At 54.6% G+C, this 22,912-nt stretch overlaps 1 protein-coding gene across 4 annotated transcripts in view; it reads right to left on the bottom strand.

Moving 5' to 3' along the window:
* Positions 1-22,912, bottom strand: part of ITGB4 (integrin subunit beta 4) — a 69,092-nt gene that overhangs the window by 4,065 nt on the left and 42,115 nt on the right. For 2 of the 4 annotated variants that reach the window (XM_006136437.5, XM_025178106.3), the window contains exons 27-39: positions 21,495-21,699; positions 18,873-19,033; positions 17,052-17,232; positions 14,394-14,531; positions 12,850-13,032; positions 12,515-12,646; positions 9,827-9,997; positions 8,607-8,780; positions 6,826-6,975; positions 5,456-5,644; positions 4,946-5,101; positions 668-832; positions 49-165 (exon numbers count right to left, since the gene is read on the bottom strand). In XM_006136437.5, coding sequence (XP_006136499.2) covers positions 49-165; positions 668-832; positions 4,946-5,101; positions 5,456-5,644; positions 6,826-6,975; positions 8,607-8,780; positions 9,827-9,997; positions 12,515-12,646; positions 12,850-13,032; positions 14,394-14,531; positions 17,052-17,232; positions 18,873-19,033; positions 21,495-21,699 — 2,122 coding nt within the window. Of the gene's footprint in view, positions 1-48; positions 166-667; positions 833-4,945; positions 5,102-5,455; positions 5,645-6,825; positions 6,976-8,606; positions 8,781-9,826; positions 9,998-10,871; positions 11,094-12,514; positions 12,647-12,849; positions 13,033-14,393; positions 14,532-17,051; positions 17,233-18,872; positions 19,034-21,494; positions 21,700-22,912 lie in introns of all 4 variants that reach the window. The other 2 variants (XM_075903654.2, XM_006136438.5) reach the window with 2 other exon arrangements.

Below are 22,912 nucleotides of genomic sequence, written 5' to 3'. Positions count from 1 at the left end.
TCTTCCCCATCCCCTGTGACTGAAGCTCTCCAGACAAGAGGCCCTTACCGGTGTAGTAGGGATCCAGAGAGGAGTGGCTGATGGTGGTGTTGGTGCTGTACTCCATGGGGAGGTTGTACACTTCCTCTCTCATATATTGCTGTCCTCCGAACTGTGAGAAAGCTCCTGGAAAAGAGAGGAGAAAAGTCAGCTCGGGGAATGTCGCAGGGTGTGTATGATCACACCCTGAGCTACCCATCCCTAAGTGATCACCATCGACAACCCTCTCACCTACCCCCCGTTGGAGAGGTTGTACTCTAACTGTTCCATTAGGAGCCCTTAACGGACAAAATCTGAAGAATGCTCATGCGGGATCGGGAGGGTTAAGGGCCCGTGACAGCTGGTAGGTCTGGGGCGTGCGCAGTCATCAAAAGCAGAAGATTGGCAATAAAACAGTAATAAGTTCTCACACCCGAGGATCTCAAAGCATCGTATAAATATCACATTCATCCTTGACACCTCCAGGAGATACTATTATCCTCATTCTACAGATGGCAAAACTGTGGCACAGTCTCACCAGCAGAGGTGGGAAGAGAACCCTAGGATCCTGACCCAGTTTCCTGTCATAACCCACACAGATCCCAAGGTCGTCTTTTGTTTCCCTGCATATACACAACAAAGTTGGTACCTGCATCTTGAGACTCAATGGTGATGATGCCTTCTCTCTCTGGCCCAAACCCTTGGGTGGTCTTGGCCTGCACTTTGAACTTGTAGGGGATGTTCTCGCTCAGGTGGGGCACTGTCAAGGTGGTTTCTGGGCTGTCCCCCTCCACGTAGATAGTCCTGGCTTCTCCTAATCCAAAGAAAAACAAATGGCATGAAGAGAGAATACAGAGGTTTATAGAGGTCAGTGGTTTACAGGGGTCTATAAAATCATGACTGGTGTGAAAAAAGTGAATCATAGAACTGGAAAGGGCCTCGAGAGATCATTGAGTCCAGTCCCTGCCCTCACGGCAGGACTAAGCACTGTCTAGACCATCCCTGATAGATGTCTATCCAACCTGCTCTTAAGTGATGGAGATTCCACAACCTCCCTAGGCAATTTATTCCAGTGTTTAACCACCCTGACAATTAGAAAGTTTTTCCTAATGTCTAACCTAAACCTCCCTTGCTGCAATTTAAACCCATTGCCTCTTGTCCCATCATCAGAGGCCAAGGAGAACAATTTTTCTCCTTCCTCCTTGTGACACCATTTTAGATACTTGAAAACCGCTATCATGCCCCCTCTCTTTTCTTTTCTAAACTAAACAAGCCCAATTCTTCCAGTCTTCCCTCATAGCTCATGTTCTCTAAACCTTTAATCATTTTTGTTGCTCTTCTGTGGACCTTCTCCAATTTCGCCACGTCTTTCTTGAAATGTGGTGCTCAGAACTGGACACAGTACTTCAACTGAGGCCTAATCAGTGCAGAGTAGAGCGGAAGAATGCCTTCCCGTGTCTTGCTCACAACACTCCTGTTAATGCATCCCAGAACCATGTTTGATTTTTTTTTGCAACAGTGTCACACTGTTGACTCGTATTTAGCTGGTGGTCCACTATGATCCCTAAATCCCTTTCTGCAGTACTCCTTCCTAGACAGTCGCTTCCCATTCTGTATGTGTGAAACTGATTTTTCCTTCCTAAGAGGAGCACTTTGCATTTGTCCTTATTAAACTTGATCCTATTTACTTCAGGCCATTTCTCCAGTTTGTCTAGATAATTTTGAATTATGATGACCCTATCCTCCAAATCACTTGCAGCCCCTCCCAGCTTGGTATCATCTGCAAACTAAATAGGTGTATTCTCTATGCCATCATCTAAATCACTGATGAAGATATTGAACAGAACCCCTGTGGAACCCCACGTTATGCTCTTTCAGTATGATTGTGAACCATTAATAACTACTCTGACAATGGTTATCCAGCCAGTTATGCACCCACCTTATAGTAGCCAATCTAAGTTGTATTTGCCTAGTTTGTTGATAAGAAGGTCATGCGAGACCGTGTCAAATGCCTTACTAAAGTCTAGTATACCATGTCCACTGCTTCTCCCTTATCCACAAATTTGTTATCCTATCAAATAAAGCTATTAGATTGGTTTGACATGATTTGTTCTTTATAAATCCATGCTGGCTGTTACCTATCAACTTATTCTAGAAGTATGCAGATAATTTCCTTAATTACTTGCTTCATTATCTTCCCTGGTACAGAAGTTAAACTCACTGGTCTTTAGTTTCCTGGGTTGTTCTTATTTTCCTTTTTATAGATGGGCACTATATTTGCCCTTTCCCAATCTTCTGGAATCTCTCCTGACGTCTATGACTTTTTCAAAGATGATAGCTTAAAGGCTCAGATACCTCCTCTATCAGCTCCTTGAGTATTTTAGTAACTTGGGGTATGTCTACACTACAGCACTAATTCGAACTAACTTAGTTCAAATTAGTTAATTCAAACTAAGCTAATTCGAACTAATGGATCCAGACTAAAAAACTAGTTTGAATTAGCGTTTTGCTAATTTGAACTAGCATGTCCACATTAAGTGGACCCTGAACCAGGATTAAGGATGGCCGGAAGCAGTGCCAGCAGGGCATCAGATGAGGACTTAGAGCGTGGAGCTGCTGCCTCAGGCTAGCCGAGGGCTGTGCTTAAAGGGACCCGACCCCCACCCCGGACAGACAGTTCTTGCAAAGCAGTCCTGGCTTGGATTGCCCGGACTACCCACACTGGGCACATCACAGCACTTGGCCATCAGACCAGCTGCACTTGCCGCAGGCTGCCATCTGGGGAGAGAGGGCAATTGGGGGCTTCAGGAGAGCTTCCACCCTCAGAAGCCCACAGAGCCAGCCCAGTCCTCCCCACCGGGGGCTCGTACCCCATTCCTCCCTCACCTCCTTCCACTTACCCTTCCCTAGCCCCCCTTCCTGATGTACAAAATAAAGAAAACGTGTGGTCAAAAATAGAATCTCTCTTTATTGAACAAAACTCGGGGAGACTGGGAAAAGGAGGTGGGAGAGGGGAAGAGAGAGGGTGGGAGAGGGGAGGGCAACTAAAATGATCAGAGGTTTGGAACAGGTCCCATATAGAGAGAGGCTAAAGAGACTGGGACTTTTCAGTTTAGAAAAGAGGAGACTGAGGGGGGATAGGATAGAGGTCTATAAAAGCATGAGTGGGGTGGAGAGGGTGCATCAAGAAAAGTTCTTCATTAGTTCCCATAATAGAAGGACTAGAGGATACCAAAGGAAAGGAATGGGTAGCAGGCTTCAAACTAGTAACAGAAAGTTGTTCTTCACAAAGCAAAGAGTCAACCTGTAGAACTCCTTGCTGCAGGAGGCTGTGAAGGCTAGAACTAGAACAGAGTTTAAAGAGAAGTGAGATAAAGTGATGGAGGTTGGGTCCATGGAGTGCTATTAGCCAGGGGGTAGGAGTGGTGTCCCTGCCCAAAGTTTGTGGAAGGCTGGAGAGGGATGGCACGAGACAAATGGCTTGGTCACTGTCTTCGGTCCATCCCCTCCAGGGTTCTTAGGGTTGGCCGCTCTCGGAAGACAGGCTACTGGGCTAGATGGACCTTTGGTCTGACCCAGCACAGCCATTGTAAGCTCAGGGCTCAGGGTCGGGGGTCTCACTGGACCACCTTGATTTTCATGCACACCTGCTCCTGGGTGGCCAGGCTGGCAGCTCTCCTGCCCTAGACGGCCACTTTCCTGTGCCTAGTGCGGAGGTCGTGGACAAGGTCCACGATGTCCGCACTAGACCAGGCGGGCGCCCGCCTCTTGCGGTCCCGGGCAAGCTCCCGGGAGCCGCCAGCCTGGTCCCGGGAAGAGGGGGAGGGCTGGGGGGCATCGGGTGGCTGGCTCGAGCCGTGCAAGGTGCAGGGTCTGCTAGCTGGGTGCTGGCAGGCTTGCACCTGGCATGGGCACCGTAGCCAGCCCGTGCCCCTTTAAGGAGTCCGGGGCCGGGAGGGGGGCAATAGAGTTTCCCTGGTGTTGGCCAGAGTGGCCACCAGAGAAAGCTGGGGAGGGCTAGCCTCCCACTAGTTCGAATTAAGGGGCTACACACCCCTTAATTCGAACTAGTAAGTTTGAACTAGGCTTAGTCCTCGTACAATGAGGTTTACCTAGTTCGAACTAAGCGCTCCGTTAGTTCGAATTAACTTTGTAGTGTAGACATACCCTTGAAGACATCTAACTTTTCTAAGTAATTTTTAATTTGTTCTTTTTAAAATTGTAACTAAACCTACCCCATTTCCACTAGCATTCACTATGTGAGGTGTCCTGTGAATAAAGCAGAATTATTTACTCCTTTCCATAACACAAGAACTAGGTGTTACCAAATGAAATGAATAGGGAGCAGGTTTAAAACAAAAGGAAGTATTTCTTCATACAACACACAGTCAACCTGTGGAACTGCCTGCCAGAGGATGTTGTGAAAGTCAAGACTACATGAGGTTCAAAAAAGAGCTAGATAGATTCATGGAGGATACGACCATCAATGGCTGTTAGCCAGGATGGGTAGGAAAGGTGTCCCTAGCCTCTGTTTGTCAGAAGCTGGGAATGGGTGACGGGAAAGGGATCACTTGTTGTGTTCATTCCCTCTGGGGCACCTGGCATTGGCCACTGTAAAACAGCAGGGCACTGGGCAAGATGGACCTTTGGTTTGACCCAATATGGCTGTTCTTACGAAAGTTCATCACCTTCTCCCCCAGTCCCCTTTATTCTTGTATCTGACTCACCCCCCAGCCCTTATGACCTCCCTTCAGAAGGTCCCCCTTTCCCTACTAAGGCTGCTCAGGGATTGAATGGAGCCGGACACTCTGCAGCTGCAATGTGCTACACATTACCCCCCCCCCCCCCCCAAGGATTAGTTTGTCATTTCTCCGACGGCTCGCACCTGCCTGTGCTGAGACCCAGCTCACCGCGAGTGAGGACCTACCTCCTCCGTGTAGCATCTCGCAGGTGACCATGTAGCCCAGAATTGCCCCATTGGGCTTGCGGGGTCTCTCCCAGCTGAGCTGAAGCGAGTCCGGGCTCAAGGCTGTGAACACCAGGGGTCCCGGCGCGCTGGGGGTGCTCAGTGTAAACGGGGAACCTGCAGGAGCGGCAGCAAGAGGTCAGTGCTGGAGAGGTGGAGAGAGGAGCCAGGTGCACAAGCGGCAGCCTGGGTCTATGCAGGTCACTGATGTCTCAGCTGGTGGGGGGGGGGGAGATTCATTTTAGAGGGGGAGTGAAAGAGCAATGAATTGGCGGCTCATGGAGCCTCAGCTTCGACATGGGGGGTTGCCTGCCTGCCCCTGCCCCTGCCCCCCAGAGCACCTTGAGGCCTGTCTCCATACCCCCGGGCAGTGGAGCCATGTGGCGAATCCTCCACCCCAAGGGCCTAGCAGCTCCTTGCCCAGCTGCAGGGGGACGGCAGTGGAGTGATGCCAGCACCACGCCCTCTCACCTGGTACGGGATTCAGCGGGCTCTGCGGATCCACCTGGGACTCAATGGTGATGACACCTTCTCTCTCGGGCCCCCAGCCTTCCTCGCTTTGGGCCTTCACCCTGAATATGTAGGAGTGGTTGGGCAGCAGGTTGTCCACCACCACCGAGTTCTGAGCTGGGTTGGGGATGCTCAGGCTGTACATGTCTCCTGGAGGGGGGAGGAAGGAGAGAGACGGGCCCCTTACAGTCTCTGCCACAGAGCTGCAGCCACAGTGGCACAGGGGACCTGTCACACCGGATCAGAGTGAGAGGCCCTCAATCCTGCCAGCCTGCCTCTGGCCAGGGCCTGGACACAAACTGGAAGTGTCCTGACAGTGCAGTGGCCAGTCACAGCAGGGCCCTGTGTTTAGGGGGGAATCCTTATGAACCCGCGATGGCCTGTCGCATGTTATACGACCCCGACCCCTTTAGAGAAGTCCCATGAGCTAGAATACTCTGCCCTCAAGGTTATCCGGCTCCCAGCTGGGGCACTGAACTCAATGCGACAGGCTAGGGAGGGACCCGAGTTTGCTGTGGGAAGTAGCCCCCTTGGGATGGTAGCTACGGTTACCCCCAATGGCCACACTACATCTGTGTTTGCCAACAGGCCTCTCCAGCACCCACCACAAGGTGCAGAGGCAACGGGTTCTAAGCCCCCGACTACCATTAGCCACATGGAGCAAGGAGGCTGAAAGAATCAGACCTGGGCCCCACCTCTGTCAACTTCCACCCGGCTAGCCCAGTGCACGTCACAGATGTCAGCGAACAAGCCCTCAGCTCCATGGGGAGGAAGGAGCATCTGAGCTAGTCCAAACGGGAGAAAATGAGGCACAGGTTCTGGGTGTCTGGTTGGTGAGTCTTGCCCACATGCTCAGGGTTCAGCTGATCGCCATATTTGGGGTCGGGAAGGAATTTTCCTCCAGGGTAGATTAGCAGAGGACCTGGAGGTTTTTTGCCTTCCTCTGTGGCATAGGGCCTGGGTCACTTGTGGGAGGATTCTCTGCATCTTGGGGTCTTTAAACCATCGTTTGAGGACTTCAATATCTGAGATATAGGTGAGAGGATTATTCTAGCAGTGGGTGGGTGAGATTCTGTGGCCTGATCATAATGGTCCCTTCTGACCTTAAAGTCTATGAGTCTATAAATGATTTGCCCAAGGCCACCCAAGGAGTCTGTGGCAGAACTGGGATGAAAGCCTGTGGATGTGGACCGCCCCCCCCCTAAAATCTCAGCTCAGGAGCAAAACTACCATTGGCTTCAGTTAGACCCCAGATTCCACTTTTGATCTCCCAGCTGTACCATGAAAACTCAGAACATGCCCGTGGCCCAGGCGCCAGCAGGCTCACTGACCTCCACTGAGGAGCTGGTACTGCACGTTGTATCCCTGCACCTCCTTCTCGCACTGCGGCTCCTGCCAGCTGACTTTCAGGGAGGTGGGCCCCAGCGCGGAGAACACCAGGCGGGTGGGCGTGTCGGGGACGCCGAGGGGCATTCTGTAATCTGATGCACAGGGGGGAATGTCACAATCTTGAACTGAAAGGCGAGAGGCAGAGGGGAAAAGGAACAGACGCACCCAGTGGGTGATGGGTCTGGTGATCCAGGGAGAATGTGGCAAAACGTCCTCTCGCAACCAGGGGCCGGATCTGCTGAGCACCTAGCTGGTGGGGATTAGGGGGCTGAGCTGAGTGGCTAGCTGGGCTCTAGCCGTGTACATTTGGTTCTCACAACTGCAGTCTCTGGGCTGGGAGAAGCAACACCCTGACTCCCGTGAGGGGACTGCTGAGAGCCTGTAGCCATTTTCCCTCTGGCAGCCCCTTAGCTGCCTTGGGGCAGGGCACGGCCAAATGCACTCCCAGAAGCACCATGTCCAGACAGCTTGGTGCTTCCAGGACATCCTGGGAGTGAGTGAGTCTCTGGAGGGAAGCACGCTAGGGCGGCTGCTTTGCCCTGACAAGCCTGTGCAAAGAGCGGGAAGGGGCATCCGACCAGCCACGGGTGGCATCAGAGAGAAGAGCACAGAAGTGCTGCAAGGGACGAGCCGTCCCCACCCCTTTGCACAGCCACACCGTTAACTCCTGGGTCTCTCCTCTGCCCTCCACACACTCTCCTCTCTCTGAGCTACCAGCTGGCCGCTGCTTATCAAGGATGACACCTCAGTGGGAGAGCACACAACTCCCCTGGGGCGGTGCCTTTGCACCTCTCCCCATCACCTTCGCAGTCCTGTCCCCCAGGAAGAGAGTCGGGCCGATCGGCAGCTAGCCCCGGTCTACGGAAGGCAAACTGAGGCAAAGAGGTCACATGGGGGAGTGGGGATTAGACACTGGGAGCTCCTGGCTTTCTCTACAAACGGCACTGCCAGGACCCAAGGGTGGGAAGAGTAAGGACAGGCCTGCTGACGGGGCGGGGGGGGAGGACAATTGTCCCAGGGCCTGGTGATTCAAAGGGGCCCGGGGTTCCCAGCTGCCGCCACTACTATTGCAGCAACAGCGACTGGAGCCCCGAGCCCTTGAGAATGGCTGCCAGAGTGCTGTGTGGTGCACTGCAGAGCAGCACTCTAGCCAGCCCTGCAAACTGATGGAGGGGGGCACTGGGCTGTCCGGGCAGTACAGGGAAAGCTCCACCCTTTCAGTCTGAGGCCCCGCCCCTTCTAAGAGCGTGACGCTCCCCCCACCATTGTCCAGGGGCCTGTCAGCTCCCTGGTTAAGGAGTACCCCTGAGCCCCGGCCTTCGTGGCAGCAAATGGACTCCCCAGCCAGGCCTCAGGGGCCGTGCCTGTGCCCGAGGGACGTTTTGCATTGGGCACACCTTCTCCCCAACACCCCCCCCCAGGCCTGTGCAGAGAGACAGCAAACACGCGGCTTGTTAGGAGCCGGGGGGCAGGACGCCGATGGGGAGTCGATGAGGTCGTTAGAGCAGGGGTGGGTTAATCAGCTCACATGGCTTTCACGAGGTCAATGAACCCTGCAAACAGAAGGGGGAGGCGCAGCCAGGGTGGGGGCATGGATCGGTGCATACACAAAGCTGGAGGAGCGGGCAGCAGGCAGCTCATGAGGGATGGACTGGCGATGGGATGCATGGCTGAGGGGAGACGCCCATGAAGACACCGGACAAGGCTTTGCCGTGGGCTGTACCTATGTACTTGGAAATCCCAGTGAGCCCATCAGGCATGATTATAGAATCCCGAAAGCCATTGCTGGCATAGGAACCCTTCGCCTGTGCCCTGCTCCTCACACCTACGTCTTGGGGCAGCAGAGCCACCCTGCCAGCATCTTCACGGAGGGGAGGGAGAATCCTCCCTGGCTGGTCTACAGGACAGTGGAAAACAGAGAGAGGGAGAGAGAGAGAGAGAGACAGCACTGACGTATCTGGCATCCGAAGCCAGAGCAGCCCATGTGCAGAGGGGGCTCCCTTAAGGAAGAGCATGAAAAGGGTTTCTCCAGCCCCGCCCCCATTGCCAGGCCGATTCTCAGACACGTTGAGCTGGAAAGTAACTGTGGAGATAAAGTAAGAGAGGTGGAGGCCGCCCTCCTCTCCCACGGCAGTTTGGGGGGGCAATGAAGATAGCCCCCCTTCTCCTAGAGTTTGGGGTGCATGGAAGCAGCCCCCATTTCCCAGAGAGCCTGGGGGGCCATGAAGGCAGCCCCTCCTTTTCCAGGGAGCCCTGTTAGTGCACACAGAGGCAACCTAGCCCCTCCTTTCCCAGGGAGACTGGGGGGGACGCACAGAGGCAGCTCCTCCTTTCCCAGGGAGACTGGGGGGGACACACAGAGGCAGCCCCTCCTTTCCCAGGGAGACTGGGGGGGACACACAGAGGCAGCCCCTCCTTTCCCAGGGAGACTGGGGGGGCCGCACAGAGGCAGCCCCTCCTTTCCCAGGGAGACTGGGAGGCCACACAGAGGCAGCCCCTCCTTTCCCAGGGAGACTGGGGGGGACACACAGAGGCAGCCCCTCCTTTCCCAGGGAGACTGGGGAGGACACACAGAGGCAGCCCCTCCTTTCCCAGGGAGACTGGGGGGCCGCACAGAGGCAGCCCCTCCTTTCCCAGGGAGACTGGGGGGCCGCACAGAGGCAGCCCCTCCTTTCCCAGGGAAACTGGGAGGCCACACAGAGGCAGCCCCTCCTTTCCCAGGGAGACTGGGGGGCCGCACAGAGGCAGCCCCTCCTTTCCCAGGGAGACTGGGGGGCCGCACAGAGGCAGTCTTCTCAGCGTGGAGAGAGGGGGCCCTGAGTCACAGCGTTAAAGGGAGTCCCCTGGCTGGTGTGACCCAAGTGTTCCCACGAGGTAGAGGGTAGGAAGACAGCCCCATGCTGTGGCAGAGCTGGGGGGGGGGGCCAAACCCGCCACACTCACCATATCCTGAGCCCATTGTGCTGTAATCTCTGGTCAGAGACGAGCTGCCCATCAGCCTCCTGTCCTGGTGCATGTGCGAGGACAGCTGGTTGTAGCTGGTGTGCAAGGTCCTGCTCAGGGAGCCCCCGCTGCCGGGGAAGGTGAAATCCATCCGGCCATTCAGCAGATGCTCTGGGGAAGAGAGGATCCAGTCAGTCCCTGTAACTGCTGTCTAGGCAGCGGGACCAGCCTCTGGCTCCAGGCCACCTGCACCGGCTTTGTCCTGTTCTCCAGCAGTCCCAGAACGTAACGCTGGCTCTTCAGACAAGTGACAACTGCACAGCCAGCAGCAGGGGGAACAAACAGGGCCCTGCTCCCCCTTCACAATGCCAGGTGGCCCCACTGTGCCCAAGGTAACGCCAGAGCTCAGCCTGTCGGGGGCTGCTAAGGTCCCCCCTCCCATGTCCTAATAGTCAGATCTCCCGACTCCTGCATGTGCTTATAATGGGTCTTAACGAAAGAAGAAGAAAGGCCAGTTTGAGGAGGTGGCCGCCACGGGTTTCACATCGGGGCCCATCTCAGCCAGACCTGAAAAGCAAACCCTGCCGTTATCAGTATTTACGAGCCCCTCACAAGTGACCACCCAAAGGGGCAGCAGAAATCAGGCACCTCCTAGAAGCTGCTCTCTGACCAGCAGTCCTGCAGATTTGCACTGGAAACCTGGAGGATACTAATCAGCGCAGTCACTGATGATGGGAAGCAGCCTGCTGGAAGTGGCTGTTCTTACTGTGTGGATCGGCTTCTCCCCTGAGGGTCCGAGCCTATCGCAGAAGCGAGCTCCTAGCAGGTTCCCAGTCCATGCCCAAGGCGGGCGTTACCTTGGCACTCTCCGGACAGACAGACCATGACAACACTTTGCAAGCAGGCTCTATTACATAGGACGAGCGCCTCGTGCCAACACCAATGTGAGTACAGAGAGGGCATTAGGGGGCAGGACCCAGTTCCACGCTCTTGGCTCAGAGAAGGACGAGACACGACATTCACTGCAGAAGAAGCCAGCCTTCACCTGGTTGGGGCTGGGGCGTCCTGCTCCTCGTGAGGCTGCCGCTGGCCGTGTCGGTGTCCAACAGCTCAGAGAGGGAGCTATCCTCACGGAGGAGGCCCTCGGTGTCTGAGGAGAAGCAGCTACTGCCAGAGAGGCGGGGGATCATTTCGGCTGGGAGCCTCCAGGTGATGCGGCGAAGGTCCAAGTCCTCCCCCAGCAGCTGCACATATTTCCACTTGGAGCCTTTTGGAACAATTTAAGTACTCGTGTTGGCACGGCCTGCGGGGCAAAGTGGGGAACCTGCCACCATGGGGCTGCCGGCAGCACACTGTGGGGTCAATCTTTAAGAGCAGCTGCATCTGCCACCTGTGACAAACCCTTCTCTACACTGGTGGGATATTGCTGTGCAGAGACCACGGGACAGAGCTGGAGAATGGAGGGAACAGGACAACCAGCCCTGCAGAGACCAGAGCTCCAACCCCATTTCCATCAAGACTGAGAATAAGGTTGGTGGTCCCAATGCCACCTGTTCCCTCACAGACACTGCTGGGTAGAACTGTCCTTCTGCACTCAGGAGAGGCCTCCTCACTCCACGAAGCTCACCACGCTGGCCACCGCGTGGCTGTCCTAATGCCCATGGGCCGCTCTCTGCAAGGATGCGTTGAGCCCCGAAGTGGAGAGAAAGAGAGGGCACACGGCAGGGAGCACCAATCTAAGCCCCCTGTAAGGATGCCTCAGCAAGACTGGTTGCCATAGCACCACAAAGCAAGTCACTTTCATTCTTTCCATTCCAAGCTGAGCCTCTGCCACATTCACCCTCGCAGCCTTGACACGGCCTGTGGGACACCCCCAGAGCATGATGGGAGAGAACAAGACACCATGGGCCAGAAGAGTCCTTCTGGGTCTCAAGCTGCTATTAGTGGAAATGTCTCTGCTCCATCACCCAGTGAGGTCCCTAACCTAATGGCTGAACTAAGAAATCACCCCAGGAGCTGATGAGCAACTTAAGCTGGTGAGTGGGCCACATGCATGGCTCTCCTTCATCTCCATGGGCAGCAAGATCGTCAGAGCCAAGACGGTGCCCCAGGTTAAGAGCATTTTGCTAACTGTAATTGGGTATCTAGGATTTGCAGGGTGCCGACTGAGCTGTAGCAGTGCTGTGATTAGCCACAGAGGGAGCGCCTGGCTCTCACACTCAGTGTTGCGTACAGTCACGGTCCTCACAGGCCCTTGCTTGACATGAGCATCATTTTAGTAATACCAGGAGGAAAAAATCCTACGTGGCCAGAAACCAGCAGAATCTGTTAACCCTGCGTGTAGACAACAGCAAATAAAACATTTTGCGGGCCATACACAGAGGCCCATCACTGAGCTAGGAGCTGTGCTCCGTACCCTAATCTCACAGCAAGAGGCCCAACCTCCGGATGCTGCGTTCCCACCCAACCCTGCCTGGTGGAGGAGGCTCAGCGCCCATTGCTCTTCAGGGCAGCAGCACAGAAGCAAGGTGGCAGCTCAGCCTTGGGCAGGGATGTCTCTCTGCCTTTGCAGCAGAATGAGGAACAAAACCACCGGTGGCTAGTAAATCACACTTTGGAAGGTTCGTTTTCCCGTGTTCAAAGCTGTCAAGAGAAACCAGCAAAATGCTCTTTGCCAAACACACGTACCGGAATCATCGGAGACGCTGGGATGCTTGCTGCCGGTCGGGGAGCGCAGCACGTCTGCGCTGTACATCAGGTAGCTGTCGTAGTCTTCCCCGCCCTCGGCATCAATGATCGGGATGTCGGGGATGATGGGAACTACAAGTGGCAGGCAGAGAGCACCGTTAAACCCGCTGCTTGTGTGAGCAAGGTTAGATCCCTCCCCTGCCAGTAGGACCCCCCCTCACCCAGATACCACAGTGACAGGCACCTCAAGGGACACAGACACATTAGAACACAGAGAGGGAGGGAGAGAGTTCGCCAGCCCGGCTCCCTGCACACAGGCCAGGAAAAGCACTTACTGGACATTGGACGCCTGGGCTGCGTGGCAAGGTTGATAATTGCGTCTCGCGCAGGCCCCCAGCCGGCTCCGTTCCTGGCTTTCACGGTGTATTGGTACGGCTGTGACTCCCGCAGGTTTTCAATCAGGACCATGCGCTTCTTCGGCTCCTCAACCATCACCTTCTTCACAGGCCCAATGGGAACTGCGAGGAAGCACACACCCACCCAAGGGGGTCATCTCTCTCACACCCACTTCTCTTGCCTCCTTCCCTTGTATTTGCTCTCCCGTTTGAAAGGGCAAACGGCACACGACAGCACAAAGGCCTAGTGACGGCTCCCTTGCCCCCTCTGCACGCACCCCCTTTGGTTTGTGGTCATACAGGTAGCGCACTAGCGTTTAGCGTCTGCATTGCTTCCGACACCCCCTCACCCCCACCAGATTCCCTGACACTGCTCCCAACACATCCAGAGGGGTTGCCACAGACTGATGGGAGAGATCACTTGTCCAGGGACCAAAGGACACATCGGCTCTGGAGTTCTGACCCCGCTCACAAAGTAGTACAATGGGGCTGTTGCTTGGCCAGCAGCCTCCCTGAGGCACCTAAGGTTGTCAGCAGTGCTGGGGTACAGGCACTGAGCAGAGCAGCAGTCCTAGGGGCTCACAGCAGAGCTAGGGCCCTCCATGCCAACCCGCTGGAGGAGTCAGGCTGTCTCATAAGAGCAATACAAACAGCAGGGGTGTCACCTGCCATTGCGCGCTAAGAAATGCCCAGAGACAGGCCACAGCCAAACCTCCTGCTCCAAACTCTCCCAGGCAGGGTCGAGATCCAGGCCTTCACTTCACAGCTGGCCTGTATCAATGGGTCAAACCGACAGAACCCGCCACACTTTGTGGCTCTTCATCTGAGCTTCGTGGCTTGGGCCCACATCTAGGCATCATAGTGGGAGACCTCAGCCCGACCCCACTTCATGGGGCTCGCTCCTGCTTTTGTCACTGGGCTTCGCTCCCAGATGACATCTGCACTGCAGCCCTGCACCGGTACCTCTGTCCTCTTCCTCACCATTCCCTGAATGCACCTCCTAGATCCTGTCTGGAGAGGTCTAGGGAGCCCCCTGAGCCCAAGACACTCAATGAGGGGTGGGCCGTGGGTGTCAGGACAGAGGTGGGTGCTGTTCCTGTTCATGCAGTCAGCTGTCCTGGGTGGAACTCCACAAGCTGATAGAGAAATGGGCCTCCAGCAGGGGGCTTCCCTGTTCCACCAAGACATCAATCCCTAGACTGGTCAAGGCAAGAAGCATCCCTACCACCCCGTGAAGTCAGATGACGTCAATGGGAGCTGTGGGTGCACAGGACCATGCCCTTAATACTGAGCTCCTGTCCTGGGCTCTGGGTCCCATCCCCACCCACCTCCCCACCAGCCTGTGCTCCCTCACTCATCGTAACAGGGCCTGCTCCCAACAGTTGGCTTGGGAGCAGTGACTGGCTGTTTCTGCCTTGGTCTTATCATCGCAGTCCCACAAAGACGCCTGCATGGGGCCATTCGGCAAGGGAGCCCTCTCTTACTATTGTCCTCGTTGACCAGTCCGTAGCTGACTTCATAGGCTGTGATCTCCCCGTTGGTCTCAGCCGGCTCAGCCCAGCTCAGCTGCGTCACAGTGGAAGAGACGACGTTGAAAGCCAGACGCCCAGGTTCACTAGGAACTAGCAGGAACAAGAAGAAAGAGGCGGGGTTTGAAAGAAGCCAGGGGGAGGGCAGGCTCTCTCCGGGTGGGGGTGATGGGACATGACTAAGGGAAACGTGGCTCGATTGGCTCAATTTGGGAAGATCTCCTGACTGACTGTGGCACCACCACGTGCTTATTTTACCCCAGCTGGTTTACAAGGTGTTGGAAAACTCGTCCTGAAGCCAAGGGTGTCTAGATCAGGGGTGAGCAACAATTTTTTGCCAGGGGCCACTTCAGAAATGTTTGAAGTGGCCCCAGGCTGCACCGGAAGGGACGTGGAAGGGGTAGGGCCATGATACTTCCCTGCTTCCCTACCCACAGACCATGATTGGTTTGGGGGTGGCAGAGTGCCTTTGCTCCCCCCTTCTCCTTCCCGGAGGTTCCCCCTAGGTGCTCATGTCCATGGCAGTGGGAAGAGACTTCGTGCACTCCCCCTTCTGCCCTCAGGCCAATCAAGGCTTGGGGGCAGGGGAGCGCACCAGAAGCACATGGCACTTCTAAGCGTCGGATGCTCCTTGCAATATGGGGGCAGGGCGGAGGAAACTTCACACACTCCCCCCACCCCCAGGCCAATCAGCTGGGGAGTGGCAGGGCCTCTGTGGGCCAAATCAACTCGCAGAGGCCCCTTTTGCCCACTCCTAGTCTAGACCCTTCCAATATGCTTATTGCTGCCCGTGTCCATGATGGGCTGTCTTCTCCTCTCCTCCCCCCATTTGGTTCCTTCCAGTTGGCCCCCTAGAGAAGGAAAAGTCTTGGCAGCCACAGACCAGAGATGGAAGGGCACAAAACGTGCCATTTGGGTCTCACACAGGGCGGCCATCTTCCCACTGCATCATCCTCAGACATTCCCCTTGGGCCTCTCTATTCCTCTGCCACTTGTGGAGCCGCAGCCCACCGTGTTCAGCAGCACAGTAACAAAGAGGAGTCATACAAAGCGGGTGATAGGTGAGGTCACAACTAGGAGCTGGGCAACATTTTTTGAGTGAAATCGCTCTTTTGCAAATGTCTCATACATTTTTGGTGATTTTGCTGGATATTTTTGATACCTCTTGCCCCCCCAAATACTAAAAAGAGTCAAAACCTTTTACCTCAGCACTTGAAATATAAAACATTTTGATTTTTCATTTCAAAATGACCTTTTGCTTCCAAATGTACTGTCAATTTCAATAAAAACTAAATCAAAAACTTTTTAAAATGCTTGAAACCAAAGTGAAATGTTATGTTTTGGGTCAAACCAACCCAAGCCCCCAGGTTTATTTTATTTTGTATTTTTGATTTTCAGACTTGCCAGTGAACTGAAACATCCCTTATTCCTCTAGCTCCTGTCAGAATTTCATAAGACGTCCTGCTGCCATTGGGCGACAGGAGTCCTGTGACCAATATTTCACATTTCTATTTGTTTGGGTCCTTCTGCTTGTTGTTGCTGTTATGACAAGTTTTAATAAACCAGCTAGCCCCAGCTCCTGACCTGGGCAGTACAAGATGAAGTAAGATGTTCAGATTGGTAGAAGCAAATACTCTTCAGTTTATGAGGGTCTGAGCAGCTCTTGTACTGACAGCCCTTTGTAATACACTCACCCAGCTTGTTTGTAACACACTCACCCCACATTCACTTTGTCATTAACTATTAGTCCCCCCCGCCCCATGTGGGAACAGCAGGGGAATAGCGCCATTACCACAGGGGCTCGGGCTCCAGTGATAAGAACAGGATAATACCTGGACATGCACTTGGTATGCAAGGTGCTCAGCACTTCAGAAAATGAGGCTGGATAGGTCAGGGGAGCCAACAAGGTCCCTGGACAATATGGAGGGCAACTCCGCACTCCCAGAAGGGGCGAGGCCTTGGACTGAAGTGGGGAGAGGCTATGCAGCCAGCCCCTCCGCCCCACGCCGGCCCTCAGAGTGGCTCCAGCAGCAATGCTAAACGATCTGGGACTCCAGCTGGTGCCACTGTAGGCCCCAGGACAATTGTCCCCTTTGTCTCCCTGTCGGCAGGCCTGAGACGGACACTTCTACAAGGTGACAGGGAGCCAGTCTCCTAGGCCAGGACCACAGACTCAGGCTGGCGGGCTAAAACAAGCGGGATAGATGTTGCAGCTCAGGCTCTCAAGCCGGGTGTCAGAGCCTGAGCTCCAGCCCGCATGGCAACAGGAAAGCGATGGCTACAGGCAGAGTACAAGCCGGGAGGCTCGCCCCCAGATGCAGCACACACACTAGGAGATCCCCAGACAGGGCGGGAGGGGTTCGGCGACTTGGCCAAAGCCACAGATGATGCTGTTTCAGAGCCAGGAGCAGAACCTCAAACTGGCTCCCAGGCCTGGGCAGAAGACGACCAGGTTGTGCCTTTTACAAGACCAAGTTGTCCTGGGGACATTTACCATGAGGCCTCAGCCTTCCATATGTGGGGCATGTCCTCTGGCCACATCAGCTGCTCGCTGGGCCCGAATCCCCACACACACTGCAGCAGCCAGTGGTAACAAGGCAGGAAGCCGCTCACCTTCCTGCAGGGTGCGGCAGTGGATGACGTCAGAGTAGGGCCCCTCGCCCATGCTGCTGTAGGTGCAGACCTGCATCTCATAGTCGCAGTAGGGGTACAGGTTATTCAGCTCTGCCGAGGGCACTGTGGACTCGATTAGCTTGGCCTCCGACTCGGGGTCTCCTTGGATCCAGTACTTCACCTGCAAGGAAAGAGAAAACCCTAACTACGTCTCCGCTCCCCAGTCCTCCTGCTCCTCATTCCCAGCCGCCAGGAGCCAGTATAAACCACGGGCAAATTTCATGCAGCCCACTGCCTCGGCCGCCTGGAGTAACGTGCATGATGCCCAGGCAGGGTGCAATGCACCCCAGAGAAAACCAGGCACCACTGAAGGCCTATGTGGAGCGCAGCCTGCACGGGGAGCGGGGTCACCGTACGTTCAACACAGACCATCTAGTCCAGCCCTCACCCAGCACTGGATTGTTCCCTGCCATGCATTTTCTGGAGCTTTGCCGAGGCTACTTTTCCCTATGCTAAGTGATGGGGTTGGACCCACTTTCCCTGGGAGACAGATTTCGCTGGTAGGAAGCTCTGCCTGCTAATCCCTCCTCCTCCTCCCAACACCTCTTTGGGAGCACAGCGAGAACACCGTGGCCTGTCCGCCCTGGAGAAATGCAACCTCCCACCGAAGGGAAGGAGTTCTGAGTCCCCAGGGGCTTCACTCCAGGAAGCTAGAAAGCACTCGGGCACGATTAGCTGCCCCTGCACAGGAGAGAGGCAGCAAGGGCAGGTGCTGCAGGCTGAGGTCCCTGTGCCTTGGCAAAGCTGTGCTGGGGCTGCGGGCTGTCAGGCAGGGTGTGCTTCAGGCAAGGCATGAGGAGCAGTGGCTGAACTGCAGGGGTGGAGGGTTGGAGTAGCAGGACGCACAGGAGCTAAAAATCCAGGCTCTTGGACAAAGGCGTGCAGAGAAGATTGGCACCGTGCCTGCCTCTCCCTAAAGCCACATGTTCTTTCACTTCCACAAACTCCAGGGCCACCCCAGACAGACAGACAGACAGACAGGTTTCGTATGAGAGAAGTCCCTCGCTGACTTTCCCTTATTGTACTGGAATAAGATCTGACATTCTTCCACTCTACTCTGCGCTGGTTAGGCCTCAGTTGGAGTATTGTGTCCAGTTCTGGGCCCCGCATTTCAAGAAAGATGTGGAGAAATTGGAGAGGGTCCAGAGAAGAGCAACAAGAATGATTAAAGGTCTAGAGAACACAACTTATGAAGGAAGGCTGAAGGAACTGGGTTTGTTTAGTTTAGAAAAGAGAAGACTGAAGGGGAACAGGATAGCGGTTTTCAGGTATCTAAACGGGTGTCATAAGGAGGAGGGAGAAAACTTGTTCATCTTGGCCTCTGAGGATAGAACAAGAAGCAATGGGCTTAAACTGCAGCAAGGGAGGTTTAGGTTGGACATTAGGAAAAAGTTCCTAACTGTCAGGGTGGTTAAACACTGGAATAAATTGCCCAGGGAGGTTGTGGAATCCCCATCTCTGGAGATATTTAAGAGTAGGTTAGATAAATGTCTATCAGGGATGGTCTAGGCAGTATTTGGTCCTGACATGGGGGCAGGGGACTGGACTTGATGACCTCTCGAAGTCCCTTCCAGTCCTAGTATTCTCTGAGAGAATCCACCCAGGACATCCTACTCCTGTCCACCCACGAAACCCCCCGACCCGCCAGCCCCTTCTCTCCGCTCCCCCACTGGAGGATGGCCATCATTGGACTGGTGTGGCCCTGGTGCCCCAGGATGACGGGATGTCTACGCCTGCCCCAGGGACCTTTTCATCCCTTACCTTGTACCCTGAGGGTTTGCCGGGGGGCGGTAACCAGTTGAAGCGGATTTTCCTGGAGCTCAGAGCCTGGGCGTTCGGGTTGAGTGGGGCACCCAGCTTGCCTCTGGGAGACTGAGAGAGCTGGGCCAAGCCAATGGGGATTGGCATGCCATCCACAACCTCTGCAGTGGGAGAGCGAAATGCCACAAGGGCGTCAGTGACCATCCCGCACCATCCCTCTTCTCCAGTTCCGGCTCCATCAGGCTTTTAGGGTCAGAGGAGCAGATCAGTAGCAGAGAAGGGAAACTGAGGCAGGAGGAGGCAATGCGACATGGTCACACTGCAAACCTGCGTAAGAGTCAGGAATAGAACCCAGGTGTCCAATCCCCAAAACTAGCCACTGAGCCACTCTGCCTCTTCTGTGATGCCCATGGGGCTTGTGACCCAGATGTGCATGAGAGAATATGCCGCCTGCTTGGCTTGGCTTTCTGCGAGCTCTTGGCTTTTCCATTGTACAATTTATGATGCTTCCAGAGCAGTTTCTCCTTTGGATCACAGTTCCATTAAGCCCCATGACAGCATTAAGTACATCCCTAATGATGACTTTAGCCCTCTCTACCCCTGTGCTGCTCTCTCATAGGGCCTGCCATTAGCCATACAACCCAGATAGCCTGGCTCACTCAGGAAGGGCCCCTGATTGCTCAGGTATCTAAACCCAGGGCTGCTGATGGGGAGAGGGGCAAAGGGAGCAGCTGTCTTGGCGTCTGGCAATTTAAAAGGGCCCAGGGCCCCAGGCCACCACCACCATTACTGTAGTGGCACCAGTGGCTGGAGCCCTAGGCCTGTTAAATTGCTCACGGAGCCCTGCACGGCACAGTCCAAGCAGCACTAAGGGCTGGCAGGTTCACACTAGTCCCTAGCCCCGCCCACTTTGACCGAGGCCCCACCCCTTCTGGGGCTCCAGTGCCATGCCCCTCCAACATTGCCCAGGGCCCAGCAAAGTCTGTTGCCAGCCCTGTCTAAACCCCACAGATCCCCTTAATTGGACTCAAGCATCAACAGGGCAGTCAGTCCTATGTGATTTACCAACTCCCCCCAAAACACTGCTAACCTGCCCCTAGATCCACAGGGAAAGAAAACAGAGAAGCCAATTCCAGTTCAGTTTGCAACTGACACGCTCCAACTCCTCTGGTCCCTGGACCAGAGATGCTGTCCATGCACATGCCTACCATTGAGGGAACCAAAACTATAACATTAAATACACCAGCACAACATGCAAAACCTGTATGACTACAGTGATCAACCCTCTCACAACACACCTTTGAAGGTTCAGGGGTCCTACTCGTGCCTATAACAACATGTGGCATTCCTCATTCAAGCCACTAATTGCCATAATCACGACTAGGTGGGAGAAACAAGACAATCACTATGCTCTCGCATGAATGCACACAGGAAAAAGATAAAAGGCAAAATCACAGTCATAAGAATGGCCGTACTGGGTCAGACCAAAGGTCCATTTAGCCCAGTATCCTGTCTGCCGACAGAGGCCAGCACCAGGTGGCCAAGAGAGGGTGGACCGAAGACAATGATCAAGCGATTTGTCTCCTGCCATCCCTCTCTAGCCTCTGACAGACAGAGGCCAGGGACACCAATTCTATCCCCTGGCTAATAGCCTTTTATGGATCTAACCTCCATGAAATTATCTAGCTTCTCTTTACACTCTTTAAAGTCACGTGTGGGTGCGCACTTTTCACAAAGTGACCTCTCTGTATCGGACTTGTCAGACCTCATTCTCAAAGGAAAGCTGCACAACACCATCAAAAGATGCAGGGAGCTTCAACTCACTATTCCGCCAGTCACTAAAACCTATGCACTTGAAGCTATGGTTTGGCTATGGCCACACTACCCAGCTTTTGGCAACACAAAAAAATCGGTGCATGAATGCTGTTTGTCGGCACTTTTGCGGACAATGTACTTCCACCCCCGTGAGCGGTGTTAGCGCTTGCATGCTGACAAAGCGACGTCTACACTTGTACTTGCCATGGCAAAATGTTTGTCACGGGGAGGGGTTAAGCACCCATGAACAACACATTTTGTTGATCAATTGTAGGTGCACACAAAACCAGAGACACGGGATTTATGGCTTATTACAATAATCTGTAATCCATTAACAACCCCTTCCCCAGCTGCCTTCCCCCTGTGACTGGCTCATGGGTGTTAATGGGCCACTCTGTGAATAGTCCCTTGAAATAAGTTAACAAATCGGTTCCATCTTGTACAGAGCTGTGACACTCTGAGTCCTTTTCCCAAGCTCTGGGTAAGTGAGAAAACTTGTCTCCCTCACCAGCCGATCTTGGCCCAGTAAAAGGTCACCTCAGCCATGTTGTCTCATTAACCACACAAGGTAGCTGTCCAATTGGGCCTAAGGCTCAGCTCTGGTGCACGCTGAAGCAAGTGCATTGCCCACGGAACATCTCTGGAAACTCAAACCACACATCTATACACGTCTCTGGTGTGGCGCACTGGAACGATCCCACGCCTCACACTGCTTTTCCTGGCCTAGCATCATTCAATCTGCCGGCAGGACATGGCACAAAAAGCTGTCAATGCAGGAAAAGCCCGGCTCGCTGGCAGCATCCCCACCTGGGTCGGTGATGGTCACCGTGGTCTGTGGGTATTTGCCGATCTTGGTGCCGTACTTGGGGTTGAGCAGATCCATGGAAAACTGTTTGAGCTGGCGGTTTTGCAGAAGGGCGTCTATCTCAGTCAGCTCCAGCAGTGGCACCTGCACCTCCTTCCGCGTCTCCCCAGGCTGGAAGACCAAGTCGCCCTCTGTGAAGACGTAGTCCTAGGAGAGGAGAAGAAGGAACATGTTAAATAGCTTATTCATCTCCAGCTACAGCGTCCACGACATGGCTCATTACTGCATCCTTCCCCACACTGCATCCAGGGAACATGGCTCATTACCGTACCCTTCCCCACACTGCATCCAGGGAACATGGCTCATTACCGCGCCCTTCCCCACACTGCATCCAGGGAACATGGCTCATTACTGCATCCTTCCCCACACTGCATCCAGGGAACATGGCTCATTACCGTACCCTTCCCCACACTGCATCCAGGGAACATGGCTCATTACCGTACCCTTCCCCACACTGCATCCAGGGAACATGGCTCATTACCGCGCCCTTCCCCACATTGCATCCAGGGAACATGGCTCATTACCGCGCCCTTCCCCACACTTCATCCGGGGAACATGGCTCATTACCGCGCCCTTCCCCACACTGCATCCAGGGAACATGGCTCATTACCGCACCCTTCCCCACACTGCATCCAGGGAACATGGCTCATTACCGCATCCTTCCCCACACTGCATCCAGGGAACATGGCTCATTACTGCGCCATTCCCCACACTGCATCCAGGGAACATGGCTCATTACCGTGCCCTTCCCCACACTGCATCCAGGGAACATGGCTCATTACCGCGCCCTTCCCCACACTGCATCCAGGGAACATGGCTCATTACCGCATCCTTCCCCACACTGCATCCAGGGAACATGGCTCATTACCGCATCCTTCCCCACACTGCATCCAGGGAACATGGCTCATTACCGCGCCCTTCCCCACACTGCATCCAGGGAACATGGCTCATTACCGCATCCTTCCCCACACTGCATCCAGGGAACATGGCTCATTACCGCATCCTTCCCCACACTGCATCCAGGGAACATGGCTCATTACCGCGCCCTTCTCCACACTGCATCCAGGGAACATGGCTCATTACCGCATCCTTCCCCACACTGCATCCAGGGAACATGGCTCATTACCGCATCCTTCCCCACACTGCATCCAGGGAACATGGCTCATTACCGCGCCCTTCCCCACACTGCATCCAGGGAACATGGCTCATTACCGCATCCTTCCCCACACTGCATCCAGGGAACATGGCTCATTACCGCATCCTTCCCCACACTGCACCCAGGGAACATGGCTCATTACCGCATCCTTCCCCACACTGCATCCAGGGAACATGGCTCATTACCGCATCCTTCCCCACACTG

This window comes from Pelodiscus sinensis, chromosome 20 (assembly GCF_052426305.1).
Source record: "Pelodiscus sinensis isolate ZL-2025 chromosome 20, ASM5242630v1, whole genome shotgun sequence".
NCBI classification, from domain to species: Eukaryota; Metazoa; Chordata; order Testudines; family Trionychidae; genus Pelodiscus; species Pelodiscus sinensis.
The sequence above is the reverse complement of the archived record's forward strand: the minus strand, read 5'-3'. Positions and strand labels throughout refer to the sequence as shown.